Consider the following 15,727-nt stretch of genomic DNA (forward strand, 5'->3'; position numbering starts at 1 on the left):
AAAAGTTAACAGAGGTAGTAACATATATAATTATTTACTAAAAGAAGTTAAAGGTTGGGTCATTTTTCGGTCGGGTCAACTTCGGGTCTCGGGTCAACTTCGGGTCGGGTCGTTTCGGGTCTCGGGTCAACTTTGGGTCGAGTCATCTCGGGTCGGGTCGTTTCGGGTTAGGTCATTTCGGGTTTCGGGTCAAGGTCGGGTCAGTTCCACTTCGGGTCGGGTATGGGTCGGGTCGGGTTAATTCAGGTTTTGGGTCAATTTCGGGTCACTGGTTTCGGGTCATGGGTCGGGTCATCGGGTCTGGGTCAGGATTGCCAGGTCTAGTGGTAACAAGGTCCAGTAAATTCTTTGATCTTCGAGATTTATGGGGAGAAAGAATAGAGCTTCCCAAAAACTCTAAGGTTGCATCATTGCGAATCTACCCATATCCTCTTAATCAGAATGCTCCATTCATTAGTATACATTACAAGGCTTGGGATTATGGAATGGTACATGATTTATATGAATTTCCTACTCCTAATGACTCTTTCTTTCAAAGACTTACAAAGTTCCAACCGTACGCATTCAACAAGGTTCGGAAATATTGTGATGACAAAAAAGAAGACTTTCAGCTAGGAGCAAGGGTGCAATGTGCTAATATCGAAGTTAAAGAAGGAAAAGTTAGTCCACTGCATTACTTGATAATGTTTGGGAAAGTGAGGTGTTGCAAAGATCCCATACTAATTCGTCAGAGGACTGTTAAAAATCCAACTGAAGCAAGAGCATTGTGATTTTTCTACATTTCACAATATCTTAACGATTTTATATAAAGAAAAGAAAATCCTCCTGTCATGTTTCATGTTGGTAGCACAACAATTGTGGTGCCTAACGAGATGAAAGAATATTTAGTAGATGGCATAAACAACACCGAGTCAATCTACAAATATTTAGAAGATATTGAAAGTGGGAAGTTTATGTCATTTGAAGGCCATGAGTATCTGTTTGAAGCATTCATGAGTTGGGATGAATCATACGCAGCCAAATGCATAGAAGAAGAGAATCCTATGTATGTTCATTATGAAGACAACAAAGATAGTGAGGGGAGCCTACAATAAATGATGATGGATGAAATTATGAATGCTTGAGCCCACACCAGCAATAATTCAAGGAATCTTAACTGTAGCCACGTTTTAGTAATTGTTTCTGTCTTAAAGTATCTTTGTAAAAAGCAATGGTGTAGAATTGCTTGCTGAGTCAAGATAAGGATTTTATGTAACTTTGCTTCCCTATATAAAGGGACTTAGGCCAAGAAGTGAAGGCAGAGTTGGAAGAGTTAGTTAGAGAATTACACTGAAAGATTTAGAGAGTCCTCTAGAGAAAAATACTCACCTTAAGAGACAGATTGGTTCTCAATCTCTCTTAAAATAGAGAAAACTCTAGTTTAACTTATGTTTGTTTAAGCTTCCAGTTTGTGTGTTTGTTGTAATACATGAGTGTTGTAATCATTTCAAATTAAATAAAAGTTTCGTTCAAGAAGGGAACGTTATCCCCTTGAACCTTATGTATCAAATAAGTTATCTTTCTGTTTAAGAAGTTCTATCATAAACACAGTAAAGGAGTGTCTAATTAGAGATTACGGTCTAAGGTAGGAAACGAATTAGATCTGTGCTGAGCCTGATCTAAGGAAGACAGGGTTGGAGTTAGCTACCTTGGTAAAGCTGGTTGGTCAGAACGCCGGAGGTTCCATTGTCAATTAAGTTCAAGTATTGCTCAAAATTCTGTAGTTAAAAAACTATTATTGCGAAGCATGGTGGGCTTTTAAACAGTTAAAATAATTTATTTTGATGTATAAGTAGTAGAGTTGTTATAACTGGTACCGTTAAAAGTCATCTAAGTAATTATCAAATCGAATTATAGTAAAAATCTATGTATTATTAAAAAACTGTTATTTTAAATTAAGGTATTGTTATTAATTTATCAAATCTTGTTATCGAGTCATTAAGTACTGTTATTTACCCTTAAAAAAAAAATTCTAACGTCACTTGGTATTAGGCGGGTAGCCTATACCGGATAGCGGTCATTATTCCCCATAAAAGTGGGCCATGAATTTCTCTTTCAATAATGAAAAACAAAAATAAAATAACGGATGAACAAAGACCTGCCTCCTCTTGCTCCCCTCTCTCTCTGAGTTCTTCATTGAAGCGCGCACTCAACGTCGCACTTCACGTTCTCCATCGAGTCGCCTTCTAGTACTTGTATCCCCTATTGAAGCAGCTTCTGAGGTTAGTTGTTGTTTCCTTTTGTAATCATCATATCAATTTCACAATCTAGGGTTTATCTTTGATCTAATTTATTAAATTCAGTTGTCAGTGCAGTAAATTTAGGGTTTGAAAATGTTAACTATTGATTCTAAATACAATTATTATGAAAGATCATAACTATTGATTTTGTTGCTAAAAAAGAAAATTATGAGCTTAATTTGATAATTGAATCACATATCCCTATCGTTATGTGATTTTTCGAGGTTTATTTGATAGTTGAATCATATTTGATTGCTAATGTACTGCAGAACCCTTTAATGTTAGGTTTGAACTATGAAATTATACCTTGTCTCGCTGTATTACATTTTCATAGAAATTTTGTTGAGTAGCTATTTTTAATTGATAGCCTTATTCTGGCTGTCTCTGCACCCTAACTTTTTGAATGTTGTACTTTGTACTTGAATGAAATGAAAGTATGTTTGGGTTGGAATTCAAAGAATGCAAAAACCTACCGTCTTAAAAAAAAAAGAGTTCTTTGTGGGTTGATATATTTGTTTCACATTAATTTTGCCTGTTTCTCTTATGTATACATTACTAGTGCTTGTTGGGCATCATTCCACTAATTTTCTCTGCTGTTCTTTAAGCTCTAAGTATATTTGGAGGAACTGAATAATTGGTCTATGTTGGGCATCAGTCTTCTTTTCTCTATAGTCGTAATTTAGAACCATTTACTGATCAAAGGCATCTGTAAGTTTTGTGCTTTGTCATCTGGCCACTTCTCTTCTATATTATAAGGTTTATCTTTATAGAGTTTGATTTTTTAAAATGTGATGTAACATTCATACACAAATACACGAGTTCTGTTAATATGTCTATTAATGGAGAAAAGTATTGAAGCGATAGAAGTTCTATACAAAAGGATCTTTTCTTTTGGGTGGGTTGGTTAAGCAATGAGTAGCTCTTTTTAGTGTGTTTAAGCACGAGTAAAGGATACATCAGCATCCTTTAAAGCTGTCAAGTGCTTGACATCATATACAATTGTATACTGTGTCTATGGACGTTCCTATCAAATGTGCCATTTTGTAGAACCTGTCTTACACACCTATATAGGAGCATGTACTTTTTCTTCTAACTTATTGCGCATTTAGAAATGGTTAGCATTCTATCATATTAAACCTTATCATTATTCTTATGCTTTTGATTAAGTTGCAACCTTAACAACCTTACTTGAACTATTTGTTAAGACTCTTAAGAGGATGATGTTATTGGATTAGGGGTTAAGGAAAATCAATTAATTTGTTGCTTCCCTTAACACTAAAGTCTAAATAAACAATGTAACAACTGGAAACTGGGTTAGGGAGAATCATGCTTTTGTTCACTGTAATAATATGCTACTGATGTTGTATAGGGACTATTTCAGTGTTAAAATGGACATGTGCATTGAACTCTTATTCTTGATTGTTAGTGCTGTGTGTTTTTTTTATCAGTGGCCTTTGTTGGTGAAAGTAAGATGAAGTACATGCAGATGGAATGACATTGTTATAAATTTCATTTTACTTCTTAAGATTTATACTGAAAGGACCACAAAAATGTGTCTAAAGAACTATTTCCTTCTAATGTTGTCACTTTTCTCTAATTTTGGTCAGCTTTAAGGCTGGTATTTAGTTATGCTTAGTTTTGAGTACCGTATATTTTTTTTTTTTTTTTTAGTTATTAAACTACTTATGAGGATTAAATATTATAATATTTCCATGTAAATTATTTAAGTAATTAAAGTAATTATACAATAATTAAAACTACATATTTGAAGATTAATACTTGACTCTTCATTTCACTTCCAAGTACCTTGTTGGATTGTCGACAATAGACATTTCAACTTTGATTTGGGCTCACATTATGGAATTAGTTTTACAAAATAAATAAGTTAGAGATGCACGTCTATCACAAATTTCCAAGTTAGAGTAACATAGTTGTCTTGTATGCATCAAAATAGAGAGAGAGAGAGAGAGAGAGAGAGAGAGAGAGAGAGAGAGAGAGGGGTGGTTGCCCTTAAATAAAGCTTTTCTCGATAGCTTAGCCCTTGCACCTCGTTTAAAGTTGAATCTTTGTAGAGGCATATTGATAATGAGTGGAGTTAGGAGTTCTAACCAATTGTAGGTGTAACACGTTGGACTTTGGGAGGTTGAAGTAGCAAAAGCCCTTTGGTTCTTTACTTAAGATGTTTTTGTAAACTGTATACTATTCGCCTTTTTGGTGTCTAATGACTTGGAAAGAGAATTTTGGGAAGCAAAGTTAACCTTATTGCGTATGCTTATTAGTTATCCATGTCGTTATTTGGCTTTATAACTGTCCGGCTTCTCATGAGTGTTTTGGGCTACGTTTGACGAACAAACTACTAAATGCCAATCTTACATGCATGTCTTTGCTATCAATTCATTACTCCTTCCTGCATATAGTTCTTAAAAAAAGGTATTACCTTAAAATAAAGTACAAAGAAACCTAATTGACCTTGCTTGCTTCTAGTCATTTCTTGTATATCTATAAAGCTTTGATCTTTGCACTATGATCCTTTTCCACGATTTGATAATTTCTCATTTAGTAATTAAAATTACTATAAATTGTGAACATTGCAGAGTTTTTCGACAAAATTGTTATCTGCTTAATATATGTTTGATACCCATACTTTGATTTGGAAACATTAATTGGTGTCTGTTATGAAGTATTATATAGAGTATTATTGTTGTCTAGGTGACTTTTAGATGGGGACTCTGACAAACCTCAGTGTGGTGTGGTGCAAGGAGGGAGTGGGTGCTTATGAGGTCAAAATCTTGAAATATCGGTCTCTAGGCTGCATTCCAAGAATGAATATGCAACCTAATGTGCTTCTTGTACTTGAACCCATATTATCATTTATTACGATTATCATTCTTAGAATGCTAGCTATGAGTCATGTATCTTGTGTTTACTTGTAATCACTTTGAAGTTTTTACTTGTGAAATTGTAATTTGAAAATTTTACCATCATTATGGATCCTAGACCATTGTAGTCTCATTAGAAAAACTGTTATTCAGGATATGAGTGTCAAAATTTCAATGTAGACGTTGGAACTAGGGTATTCTCTTCTAAGCTTAGGTTTGGGGGAATGCTGATTTCTCATTTGTCATGTATTTTGTTATTCTGTTTGATGATCATAACTTATTTCTGTTGTTGATTGTAAGCTGAGTGCATAAAAAACTCAACTTGCTGCAATGATAAGATTTGATTGTCGGGACCATGGTTTAGAGAGTCCTGTTTTCTTCCAGTTAGATGTTGTGTAATTAAACATTACTTCATCCGTTTCATATTAGTTGACACATTTCATTTAAGCATGTTAGCTAATGCATAGCTTCAAATAATAATATCTTCACTTATGTACAAGTACAACCAATAATTATATAAAGTTGATATTTGGAAAATGGACATTGAGACGAATCAAACAAGACCCCACTCAATTGTGTATTTTCTAAAGCATAAATCACAAAATGAAGTCAAAAAAACTTTGGTGAATATTGGAGAATGTAAAAATGTGTCATAGAGGAACTATTTTATATTTTGTATTCTAAAATCTATGTTTATGATTGCTAGTCGGCAAGATTTGGCTTGTTGCAGTAGTGTTTTTTTTTTTTTTTTTTTTTTCCTTTTTTCTTCTTGTGAAGTGTTGTACTATTTTAATTTATAATTATTATTGCTATTGTTATTGTTATTATTACTTTTCTTTTTATTTTATATTTATATTTAAGTATTTTCTTTGATTTTCTATATTGTATTTGTTATATTCAAGGTTGTTAGGTTCGGACCTACATTGGATTGGTGAGGGGATTAGGATCGAATCGGTAAAATTGGACCATAGATTCGTAAGATCCTACGAAATTGACAAAAAGAGTAATATTAAGGTTGCTACATAACAAGATACACATTTTTTAAGCTATAAGAATGCTAAAATTTGTATTTAAGTAGTTGGATAGTAATGTTCTAGGCTTAAAAGTTTGATTGCTTTAGGCTAATTCTAATAAGTAAAACTAATCGATCCTACCCACACGATTCGGTCCTGTACTATCAATCCAAGTGAAAAATAGGATCGTGCGATCCTACCCGATCCTGTACAATCCTACACAATCCTATTTGATCATGTACGATCCTATATTGATCCTACATGCTCAATGATTCTGCATCCGATTCGAATCATTTGCCTAAAATTAGATTGAACGATCCGGATCGCGATTCTAACAACAATGGTAATATTTACTCTATGTCAAGGATATCATTACTCCTTTAGACACTTAGAATCACTGAGCTCTCTACCATTCTTTCATTTTTACTTACCCCATGAAGTTTTTAGTGTTTTTAATGTGTCTGTTTTTTATATCTAGTGCTTCCATTTGTTGATCAAAATTTGATCTTTGATGCTCTTTAAAAAACTTAATATATATTTCTATGTTTTATAAATGGTTCAGAATCGATTATTTGAATTACATGTATTCTACTACTTTATTTTTCCATTGAAAATGACTGAATTGGCAGATTGGTTTTTAAAGTTGATCTTGGGCAAATTTGTATAAAAAAGATGGTAGATATATGTATGAAAAATCATTGGACACATAAATACCTTAGGTTGTCTTGTATTTTACTGAAAGCAGCACATCGCATTAACCCTCTTTTATATTAATATATTTTGCCATGTGATTCGAATTTAATTCTCAATCCTGGGTCATACCATCCAAAATTCACCCTTTAATCGTTCCGGTTCTACTTATTCCCTTCTCAGCCTTTCCTACCTTGGCTTTGTTATGCTTAAGATAATTAGCTACTGAAAATTATGAAGATCACTTGGTTGCCTTGGCTCTGCTCCTTAATTGAAAAATAGATGTAGGGCTTATAAAAACTGACTTCTATATTCTTTTTATATGTCCAATTTTGTTCATTCATTTCCTAATGGACTTGATTAATTATGTTATCTGCAGAATGACAATCAACTTTCAGTTACCCCTTGAGCTCCGTGTGGGTTTATCCATATTGAACTTATCTGATTTGTCATGGAGAAACCTGCACATTCATATTTCTTTGCTTGAACTTCTCTAACTGATAACTTTTGTACTCTGCATATATCATTGCTTGAAATTCTGTAACCTTCAATTTCGTTGTAATGTTTTGCAAGCTCAATTGTTGATGATTGTTTGCTGTATTGAAGCTTGTAAAGAAACTTTGCTGGCAATCTTTTTGACAAGTCCTTGTTTTGTAGGATTGTCAGAAGATTATTGTTGGTGACTGTGCTCTTTTCAAGCCTGCCAAAGACACTCCACCTTTTGTAGGTATAATTCGTGGTTGGACATCTGAAGAAGAAAATAATTTAACGCTTCGTGTGATTTGGCTTTGTTGACCTGGTGAAGCTTAACTTTTGAAAGGCGTTGCACTTAAAGCTTCGCCTAACGAAGTTTTCTACTCTTTTTATAGTGATGAGATTCCTGCTGCATCATTACTTCACCTGTGTAAAGTTGCATTTTTGCCTAAAGGTGTCAAACTTCCACCTGGGGTTTCCTCATTTGTGTGTCGGCGTGTTTACGACATTACAAGCAAGTGTCTGTGGTGGCTGACGGATCAGGATTATATTGATGTGAGTTCTTTCATACTTTTCTTTGACAATTTGGTTTATGTTCTCTTAAATGTTTTCTGATGTTGCGTTAGCTTCCCCTTGCTTCTGGCAATTAATTTGTCTCGGGGTGATTTCTCCAGGAGCGGAAGGAAGAAGTATATCAACTGTTGCATAAATCACGTATAGAAATGCATGCATCAGTAGAACCGCAGCAAGGTCCCCGTTCTCCAAGACCCGTGAATGGTTCAGCAGCAACATCTCCATTGAAACACAGTCCTGACAGTGTGCAGAATAGCAGTTCTAACCTCCCTTCTCATAGAAAGGGAAAGAAGAGGGAACGAGGTGATCAGTCTTTTGATGCCATTAAGCAAGAACGGTCTTTAAAACCAGGTGATGGAGACTCTGGCCAAATAAGATCAGAAAGCACTTTGAACTCAGAAATCGCTAAATTTGCTGAGAAAGGTGGACTTGTGGATTCTGATGCTGTAGTGCGGCTAGTACGTCTCATGCAGCCTGATAAATCTGAGAAGAAGATAGATTTGACTGGTAGATCCATGCTTGCTAGTACTATAGCTGCTACAGATAAGCTTGATTGCCTTGATAAATTTGTTCAGCTTAGAGGTTTGCATGTGCTAAATGAATGGCTCCAAGAAGTTCACAAAGGTAAAATTGGTGATTCTGGAAATATAAAACAGAATGATAAATTTGTGGATGACTTCCTCTTGGTTTTACTTCGTGCACTTGATAAGCTTCCAGTGAATCTTAATGCCTTACAGATGTGTAACATTGGCAAATCAGTTAATCATTTACGTTCTCATAAAAACTTTGAAATTCAGAAGAAAGCAAGGAGTTTGGTTGACACATGGAAGAAACGTGTTGAGGCGGAAATGAATGTCAGTGATGTGAAACCTAGCTCAAGTCAAGCTGTTCCATGGCCAAGCAGATCACAGCATGACAGTTCTCATGGTGGTAATAGGCACTCTAGTGGATATGATGCTGCCATTAGGAGTTCTGTCACACATCACTCTTCGTTGAAATCTGCTTCAGTGAAACCTGTTCAAGGGGATTCTACCTCCAAATCTGCGTCTGCACATCCAGGTGGTTTATTATCGACAGTGTCTCCTACATCAGCTACCGATAATTATAAGGATGGGAAGTCCCAGATAATAACTGCCAATGATGGAAGCTCTGAGCCGCAGTCAGTGGCAAGGGAGGAAAAAAGCAGCAGTTCTAGCCAATCCCAATCCCAATCCTTCACAAACAGTCAGTGCTCTAGTGACCATGCTAAAAATTTTGTTCTGTGTGGTAAGGAAGATACTAAGAAATCTACTGCTGGGTCTAGGAGTTTGAATAAAACTGTAGGCAGTAGTTCCAAGCACCGTGAACATGTTTGCGGTCCTTCCTCTAATGCTCAAAAAGAAACTGCATCAAATAAAAGCTCATACATGGGCAGAAACTCAGTTGTAGAAAAGGTATCACATAATGTTACTGATGCTTCTGTTCCAGAAAGCAACAGTCATAAGCTTATTGTGAAGATATCTAACCGGGGCCGGGGTCCTGCTCAAAGCATTGCTGGTGGCTATTTGGAGGATTCTTCCTGCAGAAATAGTCGAGCTTCTTCTCCTGTTCTTCTTGAGAAGCATGATCTATCAGATTCTGCTGTGAGCGATAATAAACACGATTCTGTTCAACTTCATGAGGTTGATGAGCCTTCAAGTTCTGTACACCAAAGAACCAGTGAAATTAAGAAACTACCTAATGTTTCAAATGTTGTTTGCTCATCCTCTAGTATTGAACATATGTCTAGAAAAATATATGATTCTTCTTTCAGCTCCATGAATGCTTTAATTGAAAGCTGTGCTAAGTTATCTGAAGCTAATATGTCTATGTTGGCTGGGGATGATGTTGGAATGAATCTTCTTGCTAGTGTAGCTGCTGGGGAAATCCCAAAGACTGGTGTTGTTTCACCTGTCATCTCTCCTCGCAGAAATTCAAATATAGCTGAAAACTCCAGCACTAGTGTTGGAAATCAAAAACAGTTGCATGGGGATGATGCTGTTCAACAAGGTCACTCAACTGATGATGTTGGCAATGATAATCATAGTAATGTCGCAGGTGCTTTCACAGCTGTTGAGGAAAGTAGTAAACTGGGTGGTGTTAAAAATGATAATTTACATCCGAGTATGGAAGGCTGCTTGAAAAACAATGTGACATTGGAGGAAAAAGGTGATGCTGCTTCTCCACCAGCATCTGTTGCTTGCACTACAGGTATGAGTATGGATAATCTTGGTGCTGGAACGGCTGAGAGTAGAAACAGAAAAGTTGTAGCCGCCAAAGAAGAGAATCAGAATGAGCTTCCAGTTGCAAGTCGGAGTGTTTCCTTGGATGTTCAAGATAAAATTAAAGTTGTGTCTTTGAATGACGAATTTGAGAAAAAAACTCACAGAGATACTGCATTATACTCTCCTAACGATGGCGATGAAAAAAATATCAAGCAAGAGCTTCTAAGCAATATGGAGCAAAAATCACTTGCTGTAACATTGAAATTTGATTCTAAAACCAATGTGAAGCAAGTGATGGTTTCTTCTGGTACAAGTCATCAATTAGCTGCAGAAGTCAAATCTGAAAGAACTGAGGGTGTTGCTGTCTGTGGCCTTGCCTGTCAGACAAAAAATAGGACATTAGACAAAGAGAGTGAAACTTCTGTGCCTGTGAAAGAAGGTGAACCTGTAGTGTTTTGTGCTGATATAGATCAAGACAGAAGTTGCAAGGTTGAAAATGCCGAAAACAAAGATGGCAGTTCAGCTAGACTAGCAAGCTGCACTGCCGTTGCTTTATCAGAAGCAGAATTACATTCACATGCAGAAGGAACTAAATTAATTGAAATGAAAGAAGAGGGTAAAGAAAATAGTGGATCTGCTGCAGAAAATGTTGCTCTGTCAACTGTTTCAGGAGGTCCAGATACGGATACAAAGCTTGGATTTGATTTGAATGAAGGTTTTAATGTTGACGAGGGGAAGAATGGTGAGCCGTCTAACTTGGGTTTTGTTCGTTACTCAGATATTGTTTGTTCAGTCAGCCCCTTTCAAATTCCTGTATCCCCTGCATCATGTGGTCTTCCTGCATCAATTACTGTGGCTGCTGCTGCTAAGGGGCCTTTTGTTCCTTCTGATGACTTGTTGTGGAATAAAGGGGAACTTGGTTGGAAAGGTTCAGCAGCCACAAGTGCATTTCGTCCAGCTGAGCCTAGAAAATCCCTTCGTCCTGATTCCCCTGTTTGCAGACCAACTCGGTTTCCTTTGGATATTGACCTTAATGTGGCAGATGAAAGTTCTAGCCAGGAGTTCAATGTTAGAAATAATCCCTTACTTGAGCCGATGACTACGGCATCTCTGCGTAGTTCTGGAGGACTGGACCTTGATCTGAATAAAGTTGATGAAGCTTCAGATATGACCCATGTGGGACGGCACATGGCTAGCAATATTCAGAGATTTGAGGCCTTTACTGAGCATGTAAAACCATCAACAGCCAATTTTTATTCTAATGGTGGAGGAAGTGGGAAGAGGGATTTTGATTTAAATGATGGGCCTGAGACCGAGGAATTACCTGCAGAACAAGTTCTATATCGTCAGCTTAACATTGGGAACATTCCACTCCAACCACCCTTTGGGCCTAGAGTTAATAGCTCTGACACAGGGAACTGCTTTTCTTGGTATACTCCAGGAACTAGCTACTCAGTAAGTATGACACCATCAGTTTTACCTGAAAGAGAAGCCTTTTCAATGGTTGGGATGGGTGGTGGTCCTCAGCGTGTTGTGGGTGGTCCAACTGCAGCTCTATCATTTAATCCCGATGTTTACAGTGGATCAGTATTGTCATCTTCTCCTGCTTTGCCTTTCCATCCTGCTGCTTTTCAATATCCAGTGTTGCCATTTGCTAATAATTTTCCTCTCCCAACATCATCCTTGGCTAGTGGGTCATCTGGATACATGGACCCAACTGCTACTGGACGTATGGCTGCTATCCCTTCTCAGTTGGTTGGAAATGCTGCAGCAGTTTCCTTTCAGTATCCTCATGCATATGTTGTTTCTCGCTCCATTCCAGACACTGGAAATAACAGTGTGATTGGAAGCAATCATAAATGGGGAAAACAAGGTCTAGATCTCAATTGTGGTCCAGGTGTTATGGACGTGGAAGGTAAAGATGAGTCATTGCCAATTGTATCCAGGCAGGTCTCCAACATCAGCTCACAGACCCTTGCAGATGAGCAAGCAAGGATGTATAGCATGGGAGGTGGCCATATGAAAAGAAAGGAACCTGAAGGAGGATGGAATGTAGATAAGCTAAACTTAAAGCAATCATCATGGCGATAGACAAAATTTTTTTGACCATATAGAGACCCTTCAAAAATTGGAAGTTGGAAGTTGATTCAGCTATGTAAGTCTATCTTCTGACATTATGTTCACTATATGTGATTGATCAGTGTATAAATTTGTTCTGTTTCGTTGTGAAATTGTGATTTTTGCATAATGGCCATTACACAATTTTAGGTTCCAGTTGTGTTTTTGTAAAAGGACTGTTTGTATGCGGATAAGTGCCATCTATCTGATGATGGGATTCCAAGAGCATATATGTTTTACTTGTACACTTGTACAAGTCATTTGTTTTTTGCTAAAACCTGCATCATCTAACTTTTTTGTAAATAATTTTGTGTTCCAGTTTGTAGATGGACAAGGCTAGCTACCAAGAAATCATCATCTAACTCTCAGTCATAAAAAGGATGGGTGGTAAGTGAGTAAACTGATGTGTTCATAAGTCTCCGACCCCCATCTCCTGCCATATCAATTCTGTTTATTAGAAAAAGAACAAAAAAAGGGGAGTTCTGTTCTCATGTTGTGATTCTATCCTCAGGTGGCTATTGGTCAGTTTTCCTTCTGTAGATAAATTTTAGAAAAATGCCTGTTATCCAAAGCCTTGATAGCTTTGATACCATTCATTTCCTTTTCAACCTCCGAGCTATGGTTGTTGAATTTGTTTACTGCTCATAGCAGAAGTATCTGTATGCGCATTTTTCTTAATTTATCCATTCTTTTCCTGGTATATCTCATTTTAACTATGTATACTTTGTCTTTCTGCTACCAAAATAGCTCCCATCTTACTTTTGATACTAACAGGTGATCTGAAATTTTGTGTACTGTCCTAAGCATTTCCTTCAATCCATGTCATCTAAAATTCAAATGAGTTGTCACTATGGTGAGTATTTATTTTGGTTGATACAGCATTTGCTTTCTTACTGATTTTGTGATTGTGTCGTGTATGCCCAGAACATTGATTGTGTTTTGCTCTCCATATTTTCAAGCTCAAGTGTATCTCTTTTTCAGATCTGCCCTCTAACAACCATGAACAATGCATTTTATATAATATTTTAAATGATTATGCGAGTGCTTCCTTTCCTGAGCATGGGATTGAGGTGCAGCCGTGTAAAGTTGATGGTGACACCTATACAGCAAAGTGCTTGGTCTTTATTTAGTTTAATTTGGTATCTGCTGTTAAATACCCAACTGAATTATTTTGTTTGTAACATATAATAATGAGGCTGCCCAGGTTAATCTCCGTGATAAACAAGTTTCGTTTATCACAGAGTAGCGGTATTGAGCTACTGAGGTAGTGGTTTTGACTTTAAACCCCTGCCTCAAGTAGCGGTTTTGGGATAAAGTGCTACTTCAAGTAGTGGTTTTACACATTTTCACTGATAAAACTACACTTTTGTTCCCGTGATAAATGTAAATGTAACTTGTTTATCACGGAGATAAAATTGTATTTTCTCTATAATAATGTAGGATAATTTGTCAATTACTGCCGCAAGTTAATACCACTTTGTAAATTACTACCACAAATTAAAAAAGTTGTGAATTACTCCTGCAAATTTTTTAAGATGTTGTGACTACTACCAAACTCCCATTAAACCCAACTATGACGTCATTATAGCTCTTTAACCCATGGCTAAAGCCTTTAACCATGGTCAAATATGAGTTAAATCCCTTAACCATAACATCATTATATCCCTAAGTCCCTAACCCATTTTTTTTTGGCTGGTTAAAGCCCTTAACCATGGTCAAACATGGGTTAAAGTGATATAATGACGTCATAGTTGGGTTTAATGGTAGTTTGGTAGTAATCGCAACATCTTAAAATTTTTTGCGGTAGTAATTCACAACTTTTTAAATTTGCGGTAGTAATTTACAAAGTGGTATTAACTTGCAGTAGTAATTGGCAAATTTTCCAAGTAGAATAATTTGCGAACACATGCTTATTTGTGGGCTTGTTTGAGAGATTGTACTCTGAAGTAGCAGCCATGGGTTTGTGCTTGACCTGCTACTGCAATGCTTTTAGTGGTTAGCCTGCAGAAAATGGTGAAGCATTTAGGCCTTTGGATTGCGTATTTTCTGCTTTAAGGTAAAAGTTATCGTTCTCTAAATTTGTTCAGAAATTTTGGTAACTACTTAAAGATATCAAACTGCACCGTTGGTCCATTGCCAATTTTGATAGTTTAATAGCTAGAGTTGGGGTGTATTTTGATAGTAATATCAAGCTGGCTACAGATCAGCTAGATTATTTAGTAGATGACAATTAATCAACATGGGAAGCAACAATATCAATTAGGGGAAATAAATTAATAATCTCATTTTGTCATCTGGAGAAATTTGTTTTCAATTCACCAGTTGATCAAAGTAAAAGAATTATGTCAATTAACACAAAAATCTATAGAAATATTTGAAGTTCAAACAAAATAATTTTTTGTTTTGTTTTGTTTTTTTTTTTTTATTTATTTATTTTTTTTATATATATATATTTTTTATCTACCACAAAAAGTGACATCATCATATCACATACCCGAAAACAAACAGAGCTTTTTTGGTGCAGCAGACCACACCGTGTGGCATGCTGCCAAGTCAGTAAAAATAACAAATTCTGACGCGCGCAAAACGGGGTTACTGTTCACGCGCATAACAGTGTTACTGGTTTTGTTAGGGTTACTTGTATTTTTTTTCAAGAGTTACTTGTAATTTTTTTTAGGGGTTACTTGTATTTTTTTTTTCAGGAGTTACTTGTATATTTTTTTTTTCAGCGCCGGGCTTACTTGTATTTTTTTTTTCAGGGTTAATTGTATGGATTAGTTATTCAAGGGTTACTTGTATTTTCAGGGGTTACTTGTATTTTTTTTAGGAGTTATATTTTTTTTAAGGGTACTTTTTATTTTTATTTTATTTTTATTTTTTTTTATTTTATTTTTTTTTAAGGGTTACTTGTATGGGTTAATTCAAAGGTTACTTGTATGATTTACTTATTCAAGGGTTACTTATATGAGTTACTTCAAAGGTTACTTGTATGAATTACTTATTCAATGGTTACTTGTTACTTATCCAAGGGTTGCTTGTAGGCCCCATACCAAACCAGTAATACCCTACAAGTAACCCCCGACCAAAACCAGTAACACCCTACAAGTAACCCCTGACCAAACCAGTAACACCCTACAAGTAACCCTTGACCAAAACCAGTAACACCCTACAAGTAACCCCTGACCAAACCAATAACACCCTACAAGTAACCTAACCCCTGACCAAAACCAGTAACATCCTACAAGTAACCCCTAACCAAAACCAGTAACACCCTACAAGTAACCCCTGACCAAACCAGTAACACCCTACATGTAACCCCTGACCAAACCAGTAACGTAACACCCTACAAGTAACCTCTGACCAAACTAGTAACACCCTACAATTTTTTTTAGGGGTTACTTGTATTTTTTTTTTCCGGAGTTACTTGTATTTTTTTTTTCAGGGCCGGGGTTACTTGT

General features: G+C 36.2%; 1 protein-coding gene across 1 annotated transcript; it reads left to right on the forward strand.

Moving 5' to 3' along the window:
* The first annotated feature begins 2,065 nt into the window (after window positions 1-2,065).
* Window positions 2,066-13,034, forward strand: LOC145632084 (uncharacterized). Its single transcript, XM_081684359.1, has 4 exons — window positions 2,066-2,261; window positions 7,519-7,890; window positions 8,010-12,306; window positions 12,589-13,034. The coding sequence occupies exon 3, from the start codon at window positions 8,058-8,060 to the stop codon at window positions 12,240-12,242; it is 4,185 nt and encodes a 1,394-aa protein (XP_081540485.1). The 5' UTR covers window positions 2,066-2,261; window positions 7,519-7,890; window positions 8,010-8,057; the 3' UTR covers window positions 12,243-12,306; window positions 12,589-13,034.
* Window positions 13,035-15,727: the final 2,693 nt, after the last annotated feature.

This window comes from Chenopodium album, chromosome 5 (genome assembly GCF_948465745.1).
Source record: "Chenopodium album chromosome 5, dcCheAlbu1.1, whole genome shotgun sequence".
NCBI classification, from domain to species: domain Eukaryota; kingdom Viridiplantae; phylum Streptophyta; class Magnoliopsida; order Caryophyllales; family Amaranthaceae; genus Chenopodium; species Chenopodium album.